This window comes from Papaver somniferum, chromosome 11 (assembly GCF_003573695.1).
Source record: "Papaver somniferum cultivar HN1 chromosome 11, ASM357369v1, whole genome shotgun sequence".
NCBI lineage: Eukaryota > Viridiplantae > Streptophyta > Magnoliopsida > Ranunculales > Papaveraceae > Papaver > Papaver somniferum.
Window position 1 is genome coordinate 24,358,484 of NC_039368.1, and position 13,645 is coordinate 24,372,128.

The window sequence follows — 13,645 nt, forward strand, 5'->3', positions numbered from 1 at the left end:
TATCAATCTCACGCCAATCAATCTGATTGTACTCGTACGATAGAAGAAGAAAGATCAGATCACACAACTACGATAAAAGTAGTATCGGTCTGGCTTCACAATCCCAATGAAGTATTTAAGTCGTTTAACCCGGTTTGAGAAAAGAAAACCAGAGGTTAGAGGAGAATAGACTCTAGTACACAAACTAGTATCACACGTAAGGTATGGGGATTAGTTTTGCACAATAATAGATGTCTCCTTTATGTATTCTTTCAAATCAGGGTTTTCAATCAATGTTAGCTTAGTAACAAAGCATTCAATATTCATCGTTAGATGAAAACCTGATTTAGATTCAAGATAATATTTCTCAACCGTTAGATCGAAAACTTAGCTTGTTACACACACTTGACAATGCACGCTTCTAGGTATGTTAACCGTACCCAAAAGTATGCACTTGTTGGTTCAATAATAGTTAACCAAAAGGTTAGCCATATGAGAATCTCATGCCAACCATGTTCTTCTTCACCATAACTAGTTCAAGTGACTCAAATGAGCTAGTTAGATAGTTGTTCAATCGCAAGGAAATCTTATGTACTACACAAGACACAATTGAAGCAAAGATGATTTGATTCACTCGAATTGGTTCATGAAATTTATAGCCACGGTTTGCATACTGCATTCCTTAGTCTTTATAAGTTTAAGTTCAGAAATCATCTTAAGATATATAACCTTCTTAAATTCGCTGACTAGGTTCGCGGACTTAAGCAACCGGGCAGAGTTTACAAACTCTAGCGGAAAATCTCGACAAGAGACCTTCCGCCGGTTTGCGGACTGGGTTTGTGGATTAGTCTAGTTTGTCAACTCCAGCAGAATTTCTCGGGATGAGAAGTTCGGCATTTCGCGGACCGAGTTCGCGGACTTGGCTTACGCCATTCTCCGGTTTCTCTTGATCAACAAAGTTCGCAAACTTTGGTTCAAGGAATAGGACTTATACATGAATGTGTTTCCACGATAATGTTTATGTACACCATTGGTTATGTAATCTAAACTCTCATTTCAATCATTGAAACATTCTTAGAGGACGTTATACAGTTGTTGCACCATTTCTCGTCAAAGCAACTGTCAAAGTGATTGAAACATATCATGACTTTCGTCACTAGGTAAAGATAAATTTGATCGAAGCGAAAAGCTTACCAACACATATTTCGAGATATAGATAGGCGAGGTATACTCGGATCGAAATACCAAATGTGTATAATCCAAGTCTATATATATAGCATACGACTTCTTGTCTCAAAGAGTAGGAGATAGAGTAGATAGACTTTTGAGTGATAGATAAGTTCAAGTATCCACATACCTTTTTGTCGAGAAGGTTCCACCGGTTCCTTGAGTAGTTCTTCTTCTTGTACGATGAATCGCCATGAATTCCTTGAGCTCAACTACACTTTCTATCCTAGTCCGAGACTTAGCTATAATAGACTAGAAATCAAGACTTATAATTTTGATAACTATCATTTACAAACATGCTTGAGATAGCAACGCATGCGAGGTTGTCCGAGCAATTCTCTAACACTAGCAGCTGAAGAGCAATAGAGCTGAGGTGTGAAATAAGACTCAAGGTCAGACGTCGAAGACCTGAACCAAATATCCAATAACCGAGCCATAGGCAAACAAACAAGATAGCAAAGACACAGAGTTAGACGCAGAATACCTGTGTCCAGATGCGAAGCTAAGAGGATTATCGATGCTGTCAGTTGACGTAGGACCTGGAATGCTATCCAAGGTCGGTACAAGCACAAAACGAGAAATTATCAAGTCCAGACTGTCATATACTTAGTTATCTATATGTAATTGTCGTGTTCATATCATCATGTATAAAATAGCCAGAAAGGCTAAGAATATAAACAAGTTGATTCTGATAATAAGAAATGTACTTCAGAAAATTTTGACCCCTCTCTCTGATTCTCTTCTAAACCTCCATTAACCGTAATCGACTTAGAAGATAATCAGGAAACCCTAGATTTGCACCACCGGAATCCTGATATGAGATCAGAGAACATAGTGATAATCAAGATAGTGTTCCACAACCGAGGATTGCGATCGGACATCGTGAAGGTAATGGGTCGACGTATCTTTATTTGCATGTAATTTTTTCATTAGGAATGCTTTTAAACCGGAATTAAGAATTCCACCACTTCTTAAGTTGTAGTGCTTCGACTCGGTTGTTACGATAAAGTACAACGAAATTTTATCTTTGTACTTGTCTTCTGCCAATCAACTTTCTTGTTCAAATGGAATATCATCTCCCACACTGAAAGGTATCCTAGATAGGAAATACGAATCTGATGGTGTTATTCCTGTAAAACCATTAAAATTGTTAACATTCATACACATCTTCGTATTGATTGCATTAAAAATATAAATTAAAATATTTGACACACCTATTTCTAAGTCCGCAAAATCAAACGTGTTAGTAGTATACCACCAACACTCCACCAATACAAGCATCAATTTGGGATGATAGCAGATGCCACTGTAGTACAGTGGTAAAGTCACTGGGTGATGATCCCAATGACCTGAGTTTGAAACTCGTCAACATCAAATTCTTTACCGATCAAAAAAATAAAAACTAAAAAATAAAATGGGATGGTGTTTCTTCGCATCAATATGGTAAGAAAGTAATCCATAGAAATTTATTGACAATAGGTTTAATACCAGGAGATAGCTCTGTATGAACTTTGTTAACTTCACACCAACCACCTCTTGGTTTTTGAGCATCGTCATCTCGCTCAATTTTGTAGAAGATGACCTTGAGCTTTGGCTAATTCTCGACCGGAAAGTAGATTGACTGCGGTACCGGCGTAGGTTTACTGGGTTTATTCGAAGGTGGTTTTCTATTTCTTTGGTGCCTAATATTTGAGATTGAGACATTTCTATTGAGAAACTTAAAAAAGTTGGAATAAAATTAAAAAGATTTTAATAGAGAAAAATTCAAAAATATAATGAATTTTGGAGTGAGTTGAGAAGTTAAGTAAATATGGTATTTTATGTGTTGAAAGAGTGGTGATTCTTTTGATATCGAAAATGTGGTTGTTATAGTAGAAATTGAGACTACGACCGTCGGCTCTATTCCCTATGGTAAATCATTTCCCCACTTCCCAAAACCGTACTTGCCCATTCATCTGGCATAGCAAATTAGTTGATTTGTCGGTCTTCATCCGACTTGCCCTTACCTAGCCAATTCAAATGTTAATCCAAAGTTCCAAACATTTTTTCTTCAGGGCTGAATTGGGGGCCCTGAAATAGTAATCGGGGACCCCTAGCTACAGGACAAAAAAGGTCATGAAATAGTAATCGGGAGTTATCCCTTATCCCACTTTTTAAGAATGACTAAACTACCCCTGGATTATTAGTGTTAATTGAGTGTTGATTAGTTGTTAATTAATTTGGGTAGATTAAATCAGATTTAGGGATAAAAATTTGATAAAAGAAAAATTGTGTTTTTGTGTTATGGAGAAGAAGAAGTTGAGTTTTGGAGAGGAAGCTATGAACAATGGTGCAAATGAAGATGCCATTGCTCAAAATGAAGGAACCAACACTCAAAATGAGGAACCCCACGCTCTAAACAATCAGGTAAATTTCCTATACTCTGCAAATCGCATGAATGGTGCTCCAAGTGGTCGATTCATGGTCACTATACAACAACTTAGTGTGAGAGTCGTTAGGTCGTGAGTATAATTAACTAACGACCCTGTAGAGTCGTCAATGAATTGGCACCAAAATAAACGACTCCATTGTTCAGTTATGAAAAATCGTCAATGAGGTTCCTAAAAGATGACGACTCCATCTTTTAGGTCATATAGAGTCGTTAACTCTATATATTTAGAATCGAACGACTAAAAAACCTTTTACTCTCAGTAGCTATCACTCTAAGGGTCGTCAGTTAAGCATTACTATATACAGACGACCCTTTCATATTAAATGAGAGTCGTTTTTTTATACATCTCTGATATTGACGACTCAAACTGTTTTTTTTATTAGATAAGGATAAAATAGGTATTTCACCCTCATTTTTTGAAGCTCCATATATTTTTGGGTGTGGATATAAAATGTGTCATAGCCCCCAATTAGTTTGCATGGCCCCCAATTCAGCCCTGTTTTTCTTCCCACCAAGAAAACAAAAAGTCCAAAACAGAAAACAAGAAACCCCCCAAAACCCAGCAACTAGAGCTTATGATCCCCACACCCATATTTTCCTACGAACGCTTGTCCAGACTCCAGGGAGATAGCCAGCCAGCTGCCCTGCCCTCTGGAACAATGACTGAACTTGATACAGAAGATGCCCAGGATTCTCACTACAAGTATTCAGTAGATGACTGAACTTGGATAATCCCAAGTGCCGAGATCCACATCTTCAATTCTCCACCCTCTGCTTCCTCCAATTCATCCAAATGCTGAAATCCAAGAAATTGAGGATTCTGGCGAACAGATTTTTACTCTTTCCTTTACTCTCTAGTCGCTATATTTATATGCAATTTATACATTTACCAAGTATTTTTCTTGTTTTCAATTATGAATTAAGTTTTTTTATTTGATTGATGTTAATTCAAATTTTAGTTCGATCGTAGAAACGTAGAAAAATTGGATGAAATCATAAACACAGTAAACCTAGATGTTAACCCTAAAATCTTACCGGAAAGTTTGAAAAACTCATAAAAAAGACTTCAAGACTTCGTGTAAATATCAATAGAAACAATAGACAAAAAAAAAATCACTAAACTTGTAGAAGTATTATCTACCCAACACTGATCAAAATAAAACAAAATCTCCTTGTTGACTAAGGCTGCACATGGGCGGGTATGGGCGGGTATAAGCTAAAACCAACCTCGCACCCACAGACTGCGGTTTTTTTTTTTCATAACCAACCCCGCACCCACAAACAGCGGGCGGGTTTTGTTACCCGCCCGCTACGGGTTGGGCGGGTATGGGTTTACACGGGTTTAAACCCGCTTTATATTCAAGTATTTAGAGTAACTTCTATTCTCCTTGATTAAGTGAGAAAAAAAAAACCAAAACCCCCAAAATATTCATATCTAGGAAGTTCACAGATGAAGATTAAGTGTTGAATCTGTTGATTTTTCGATTGTTGTCGATTTCTGGTGAAGATTCAAAGTTGTTGTCGATTTCTGGTGAAGATTTCTGGTAATTGTCGTTCGTAGGTGAAGAAGAAGAACTGATGAGGAAGAAGAGGAGAGGCCGAACAGAAAGAAGAGTGTAGAAAGTGAATGAGGGTTATCAGTTATCCTATCTACTAGTATATGGGTTTCATAATAGACGACTAGGATTAGTTTTATCTAATGGTATATAATCTGCGGGTTTTTTGGGCGGGTATGGGCGGGTATTAGCTTAAACCAACCTCGCACCCACAGACAGCGGGTGTTTTTTTCCATAACCAACCCCGCACCCACAACGGGCGGGTATGGATTAAAAACCCACGGATTTAGCGGGTACGGGTGGGTTTGGGTATCGTGGGCGGGTCTTGTGCAGCCCTATTGTTGACAATAATTACATCACGAGGAGTGCAAATGAATATAAGTTGGATCGATACTTGAATATTGATACAGAGAAGAAGATGAAAATACACATATAAGATAATTTGGTGGCTTGTGCAATTTTCATCTTGTAGTATGATTTTCTTTAAGGATTCACACGGCAAACAAATAGTGATAGGAGAAAACAATTTGCTTATGGGAAAGGGTAAAACCGTGTTGCTATTTCGGCTCTATTGTTGCTGAGATTCCACCACTGTATTCAAAAGATTCACTGTCAGTGATATCTTTTCTTGGTAGAGATTCATTGTAAGGATGGCGAGGGACTCCCTTTGAAGCTCCAAAATCTGTTGCAGATGATGTAGCGGAGTCTGTGGCCACCCCATCATTTTGTAAAATAGCTTCAATCTCTTTTACACAGTCGCCCATTGTTGGACGCTCTGCCGCCGTTTCTTCAACACATCTCATTGCCAATTCCAGAAAACTTGCAAAACCTATAAGGTGACCTATATTTTTGATACTGGGATCTATTATCTCCGATAGGCCATAGTGATGTGCGTCAGTCTTGTTCATTGCCATCCTTACTTCTCGAACAATGTACTTTCCCTTTTCTATTGGCTGTCTAGCTGTTATCAGCTCAAGCATTACTACCCCAAAACTGTAAACGTCGCTTTTTTCTGTTAATTGTTGAGTCATGTAATATTCAGGATCCAAATAACCCTGCAACAGAAAATACACAACGAGACAGAAAATTACTTCTTTGATTTTAGGATTTCATTACATATTTCCGGAATGACTTATAGAACTACGTTTGAGAGAATATGGTTTTACTGTTTTAAAGCTACAGTTTCTGATGCATATTTATTTAGAGATGCTTGACTTCGAGTCTACTATGCATGACGATATCACAACATGCTGCACAAAACTCAGTAAAATTGTGAAAGGTTTGGTAGGTGTAGTAGCACTAACCAGCGTGCCTTTTACTTGAGTCGATACATGCCCCTTTTCAGTATCTTGTACTAGCTTTGACAGGCCAAAATCTGCAACTTTGGCAGTTAAATTTGCATCTAGAAGGATATTGGTAGTCTTGATATCTCTGTGAATTATGGGTGGATTCGCAAGCTCATGAAGATATGCCAGTCCTCTAGCGGAGCCCAGAGCGATCCGAAGTCTTCTTTTCCAGTCCAAATAAATGCCGGATCTCGCTACAATTGATAATTACACCATAATGTTTAGTGGATTTTGAAAGGGCAGGCAAACCCAGCATGTCCGAAAGAAAAGGAAAAACAACTAGTTGAGGTTGAAGAAATTACCTGACAAACTCTCTCTTAGTGTCCCATTAGGCATAAACTCATAGACCAGCATTTGTTCTCCCTGCTCAAAACAGAATCCCACAAGGCCAACAAGGTTCTTGTGATGAACCCTTGAAAGCAACTCAATTTCAGTTTTGAACTCATGCGCCCCCTGCATTGATCCCTGCTGAGCTCTTTTGATTGCAATCTCTTGGCCAGTGAGTATTCCTCTATAAACCTGTACCAAATAGAAATGCACTCAGTTAAGCTATGCAGTATTCAAAGATATTTACATTCGTGTCTCATGAAACTCGAAGAAATGGGATTCTCACTTTCCCGTATCCCCCTGATCCAATTTCGTTGGTGTCCGAGAAATTGTTGGTGCATTTTTTTAATTCTTCGTATGAAAACCATCTGGCCCCCTTTAATATCGGGGCACCACCGCTATCTTTACCACTTGGAGCCCAGGATGCTGTTAAGTAGAGAAGATAATCTGAATTAGTTAGAATCTAGAGGTTCATAATAGTAGCAAATTGTCAATCAGTTGTCGTTAGCTGTTACACATTACCAAATGGTTTATTTAATTCAATTGCTTCTTCTGCCCGCTTCTTTTGCCGGATGGCATAGATTGCCACTCCAGCAAGGGCAAGGAGCAGAATAAAACTGCCAACTGCTATTCCAACAATCACTCCAATGCCTATTTTAGTCCCTCCTGTACCTGAAACATTTTTTGGTTGCTTTTTCTGTCAATCCTCTATCAGAATAACCCATATGTCTAAGTCTGTTCATTGGTAAAGATGTTATTGATACCTTGAAATTCATAAGGAACCGCTTTGAACAAGTATGGCCCAAACTCGTGAGGAGGCTTAAATGTTTGGTTGGTGAGATTAAACCCAAACCTCGATATCTCGGGTCTGCTAAAATACTTGCGAGAAGAAGGAAAGAGAGCCAACTCCACTTGAAGGTAGTCATCTTTATCGAATTCTGGACTGTCGAGGGACACACTACCAGGTTCTAGGCCAAGTTTCGACCACAGATCGCTTTCCAGTTTGCCGAACAAAGTGGCATTTGTCACATCACGAAAGGATGGTGCTCTGAAAATAAATTTCCCTTCATATGGAAAGACACAATCACAACTTGCAGGACTGAACCTTTGATTAGTAGGACAGGGTTTACAATTTTTCGCCAGGCTGGTGCTGTAGGGGGGTGTTTTCAGTGCTTGATGAAGCTGACAGAATTCTGTACTTGAAAGACTACCGTTGCATACCGGATTTCCTACAAGTCTGCATTAGATTAATTAGTAAGAATGAAATCGTTTAGGGAAACAACACCTAAAAAGAACTTGCTTATATGGACCAAGTTGTAAATGCATATAACTGGCTACTAAGACAAACTCTCACATTAGAGGGTTTCTGTATCCAGGGCCTAGATTTACGGAGCTAATCTGGTTGTTCTGCAAATCAACAAGCTGTAGTTGTTGGCTGATGCTGTTGCCCAAATCTAGAGTGCCGTTAAGTAGATTCCCCTTCAGCTTCCTGTCGAAGGTATAACAAAGGTTAATATTATTCCTTGGTGTGGGAAAATATTTTCAAAACCTAATATATCATCTTATTCATCAAGTATCCCAAAACTCACACTTGTTGTAACTCGGGAAAGCTGAATAGCTTTGTTGGCAAAGGACCCTGAAGATTCCCATTTTCCATTACTCTGATCACCAAGGGCAAAAAATATTTTTATTAGACTGTTTAATCATTTAAGGAACTCGTCATCGACTTATAATTCACACTCTGAAGTGGATATTGAAAACTCACAGAGTGGTAAGAGATTCAATTGTAGAAAACCACTTTGGAGGTTCTGATAAATCGAAATCATTGTTACTCAAGTCCCTGAGATGAATATATACCACAGTGGAAGCTTGTCAGTTTACATGGCAAAAGGAACACCAATAAAATTAAAATGAAGTTGTGACAGTCATTCATAGATGACATGAATTTTCATGTTCCTTCTTACACATAGTTGAGTGAAGTCAAACCAGTTAGATCAGGTACTGCGCCATTCAGAGAATTGTTTGCTAAATGCCTGAAAAGAAACAGCATTCGACGTCAATCACCAGCAAGTTATAACACTAGTAATTGTGCACTAATTACTAGGAAAAAAGAATAGAAAACTCACAGTTCGCCAAGTTTTGTGAGACTGTTAATCTTTGATGGTACTGGACCGCTCAGTTTATTTCTATCAAGTCGACTGTTGCAGAAAAGATCTTTATTTGTTAATTGATACGGTTGGGAAAAACAGGAAAGAGAAATGAGTTTAAAAAACACGAGGTAATATAAAGCAAGAGTTGCAGGAAAGGTACTCACAGAACCTCAAGATTAGAAACCTGTGTAATTGAGTCTGGGATGTTCCCGGTTATTTGGTTCCCGTCTAATAATCTGCGGGCACAGAAGCACTAGCTACTTAGCATAAGCGAGAATGAGAAGCTGATAATATTGTAACGTGAGTATGCTTACATGTGTATCAGAACCATACTGGAGTTGAAAAGCTGTTCCGAGATGGGACCGGATAGCTGGTTTTTGTTGAAATGACTGCAAATTCAGTGGTTGCTTGTAACGTCAGTTATTTATTAAACGCGGGGAAGGAGCTTTTGATTCTTTCTTAGGAAAGGCTTTCAGGTGTTCGATACTCACAAGTGCTTTGCCTTGAGGAGAAGATCCAAGCCTGGTTGACTACCGTTTGAGACCGGGAGAGATCCTCTGATCTGATTATCTGACAGATCCAACCAGTAAAGTTCGGTGAGTTTACCCAAGCTAGGAGGTATATCCCCGCTGAAGTTGTTCGAATTCAATGCCCTGAGAAAAGGAAATTCTTAAATTTTTTATTCATATCCCTGGGATTTTATCCCCTTGATAACATTAAGGAAGAACTGGGTCATCTTTTCAGAGGTCTTACAAGAAGGTCAGTTGTGCTAGATTGCCTATTTCTTTTGGTACGCTACCGGTGAAGCCACAGCCAGCTAGGATCCTGTAAGATGTCAATTATTATAAAGAAATCCAATCATCATAAGACCACTAAATAACATAACTGAAAAGGAAATGAAAAATAAAGGACAGTAGCAATCACTATCCAGCCTTTCAAATCTTACAAAAGGTTGAGCTTTCGTAGATCTCCTATCTGTGCTGTGAGAGAACCGGTCAGGTCAGGGTTGAACGATAAGTCCCTGCAACAGTCGGTATGAACCAATTGGCATAAGTTAGATAGGGTTCGTATCTTCTTTTGAATGTGAACTTACATAATTTCATTTCCTTTTCTGTTCCGAACTCCACTGGCAATTGAATATTAAGAAGAAGAAGAAAGGAAACCCAAACTCACAATGATCTCAATTCAGAGAGTCCTCCAATGTCACCACTTAGTCTACCTTTGAGGTTCATGCTGGATAATCCCCTGAAAGATCGTTAATAAAACAGAGACAAGAGGATGATTAAGTTATAAGAAGAGGACTACAAATGAAAAACCAGTTTATGCTGACACTGTGACTGAAAAAAATAAGGGATCTCACAGTGAAGTTATCCTTGAACCAGTGCAGCCAACGCCATCCCACTGAGTACCACAAGGATCATCTGAGTTCCAATTTGGTGGTGAGTTCTCCCAATTATTCTTCAAAGATTGGAGCACCGCAACTGCAGTCCAACACATTTTCAGTTTAGTTCTTTCTATGTTAACTATTTTTTCTCGTTTGTTTGTTGAACCTTTAAAGTTAAAAGGTATAGGCACCTTTGCATAACCTGTGAACTAACTTGTTTCCATATTTAGCAGAAAGTCATGTTATATCCACCAACAAAGCGTTTATCCACTGTCGACTAGAGGAGATGCAAGTGGTCAGAGTGAACTTTACTAAGTTTGTTTTTTGAATAATTTGATCATGGATGCTTTATATACTCAGACTAATTCCCTTGATACGCTAAATTGATTTAACAGTTTCAATAGTCACAATTTCCAAATTAGATAATTTTTGTGCTTCTGGAATAATATATGGGGAAGATTGAAAACGCTGTGAGAGAACTGCCAAAATATAAACCAACTTGTAAAAGGACACAACTGATTGTAGGGGCACAAAGAAGAGCTTTGGCCTGAAACACTGAAGTTTGTATTCCTGCTTATTGCATGCACTTACTACCCAAGACATATTCATCGGGTAAAATTGTTTTTAGATTCAGTTTCACCTCTCTACTGTTAAACTAAGGAAGTTCAACAGATATTATATAGGACGCTAAATTCCGTTCTGAGCTACTATATACAAGATTGCTGTGTGGGTTATTATCTTGAAAAATTGTTTCTTAGGACAATAGCTGCCTGAGCTCATAACTTTCCTTTCAAAAACTATTCATTGCAAAACATCTCAGATCTCAATGAAACTGATAGTTAGCCGAGCTAATGATATATGTCGAAACTGGATTTAGTGAAATCATGCCTTGTTGGTGTTACAAATGTGTTGGATGATTTTAACAATAGTGTCCACATCTTATGCAGGAACATATATTTGAATGTAGAAGGTAGAAGGACCTCGTAATTGACGAATTCAACATATACGAAAGAAGACAAATACATATGAAAAACAAAAAGGTGCTTAAGGTCTAACAGGTGAGTCTACTTTACCATCACTGCCATCTGTAATTGAATGAACTAGAAGTGCTGGTGTAGAACAGAATAACAGAAAGATGAGCAGCTGAATTGCCGCCATTAATTGACGGAGTAATAGAACAGACAAAGATTCCGATACGCCGGCCAAAATACGCAACTCAAAGTCAACCCACCATTACCACAGGTACAGAACTAGTTCTTGATAAACCCTTTTAATGATCTCTGAAATAATTGAACCAGTAATAACTTCGGTCTTGCTATCTCCTTCAATATGAATATGTATGTTTGAAACCAATCAACATCAGAATCGCTCTCTGTGTCTCCCTATACCACTGTCTCTAGTGGTTGAATATCTTTAAGAATGAAAGAGAGAGAATTTCATGAAATTATAATCATCATGCTGTAGTTGGGTGGTATACTAGGCAGCTGGTAAGAAAATCTTGTTATTTTCACTTATTTTCCCGTGTCTTTGAAGGCAAACTTGACTATATTATGACCTTTGTATGGATCTTCAAATATTTCATCATTTCTTCTCCTTTATCGCTCTTGTAATAATATAAAACTGATTGAGATGTGCTCAAGGTTCGAAAAACGGGTCACGGTCCAGGTCACAGGTACTAGACGTGACCGTTATAACGTGTTTTGACGGGTGTGAGCACGTTTTGGGTCAAAAACGCGTTATATAGGAATAAAACGTGTTTTTTGACGTTTTTTTTTTAAAATAACGGGTGTGATAACGGTTAAATAAGAAAAATAAATAATTTGTGATCTGAATTTCCTATGTAACGGTAATTACAGCTGTGAAAACGGTTACAACGGGTCTAAATAATGTTGTTACTACGTTTTTTCATTTTTTTTGGTTTAGTTTATTTATTTGATTTTTTATTTATTTGTTTATGGGTTTTTAACATACAAATTTATGGATATCTAGTAAAATTCACAACCCTAAGTCTATGACTTATAACAATGCATTGTAGTTATCGTCTACCGACAATATTTATACACGCATACTATCACTATCCACTTGATATGTTCAAGTTGTCACTCGAATAGTTCAATGCATTCCCCAATATTTCAATATGCATATTCGGATTCAAAAGCAGTCAAAACTTTGTTGTCAAATAATACTCCTAGGCTCTTAGCTACTTGCTACAAGACTAACCAACAAGGAATGCAACAGGAAGAGAGTCAGAGACTAGCTAGAGAAAAAGAGAGTGAGAGAGTGAAGTCAGGGAGTCGATTTATCTTTTTCTTTTGCATTTGGAGGTGTGTACAGTATATGCTACATGTGGTCTGTACTTTAGAGTTCAGACTCAAAAGTTAAAGAAATAAAACAAAAACAAAAAAAAGTAAAAAGAGTAGTTGGTTTCATGATCAAAGACATAGCTAGCCTGTGCTTATATACGCATGCAACGAGATTCCAAATGTTTCAAGAATATTTCGATTTGCTAGCTATTATGTCTTCTTGCCCAAATGAATGCTTTAAAAGGACAAGAAGAGAATTGAAATGAAATCAATACCTCTGGTTCTCTGGTTCTTGCTCAAAGGAATGCTTTACATTTTGAATTTCTCAAATACAAGTTTAAGAGGTAATATTAATTATTTTTTGTAGATTTTTCATTCAATTAGAGATATAATTTATTAATACGTTATTAATTTATTTATTATCGTTTTTTTTTTCATGATGTTAGAGTAGTGAATATAGATGTTTGAGAAATATCGATATTTTTTTCTTTCATGATGTTTGAGAAATATTTAAGAAATGTTAAGTGAAGAAATGTTTCATTCTATTAACGTATATTTACTTAATAAATGTTTCATTTTTATCTAAGAAATGTTTTAAGAAATATAGATTTTTTGTTCATTTTATTATCATTTATTTAAGAAATGTTTTAATAAATGTTAATATTCATAATTAAATAGTCCATCAACTTGAATCAGTTGGCACGTAAAAAATCATTGTTTCTTTATAAAAAAAAATGGCATGATGAATTGATATATGGTATGTTTGTATTCCTGTTCTCAATCATGAAAAAATGAGAGGCTACACGATCCTTAATTTCAACTTTTAATATTCAAGTTGAGTAAATGACTAATGCAACTTGTGATTTCTAATTATAATGCTACTCTAACCATTTTTATATTGATGGAATATGTCCACTTAACTTGTATTTATATATGTCACTT

General features: G+C 37.2%; 1 protein-coding gene across 1 annotated transcript; it reads right to left on the minus strand.

The window, feature by feature from the left end:
* Nucleotides 1-5,559: 5,559 nt before the first annotated feature.
* LOC113320615 (probable leucine-rich repeat receptor-like protein kinase At5g49770) lies at nt 5,560-11,921 on the minus strand. Its single transcript, XM_026568521.1, has 19 exons — nt 11,474-11,921; nt 10,377-10,497; nt 10,190-10,261; nt 9,963-10,037; nt 9,770-9,841; nt 9,508-9,669; nt 9,331-9,405; nt 9,181-9,252; nt 8,993-9,064; nt 8,831-8,899; nt 8,632-8,706; nt 8,456-8,527; nt 8,221-8,355; nt 7,631-8,103; nt 7,389-7,538; nt 7,153-7,292; nt 6,842-7,058; nt 6,498-6,733; nt 5,560-6,248 (listed from the first exon to the last, which is right to left on the minus strand). Exons 1-19 carry the CDS (start codon nt 11,556-11,558, stop codon nt 5,751-5,753), a joined length of 2,871 nt encoding a protein of 956 aa, XP_026424306.1. The 5' UTR covers nt 11,559-11,921; the 3' UTR covers nt 5,560-5,750.
* Between the last annotated feature and the right edge of the window lie 1,724 nt (nt 11,922-13,645).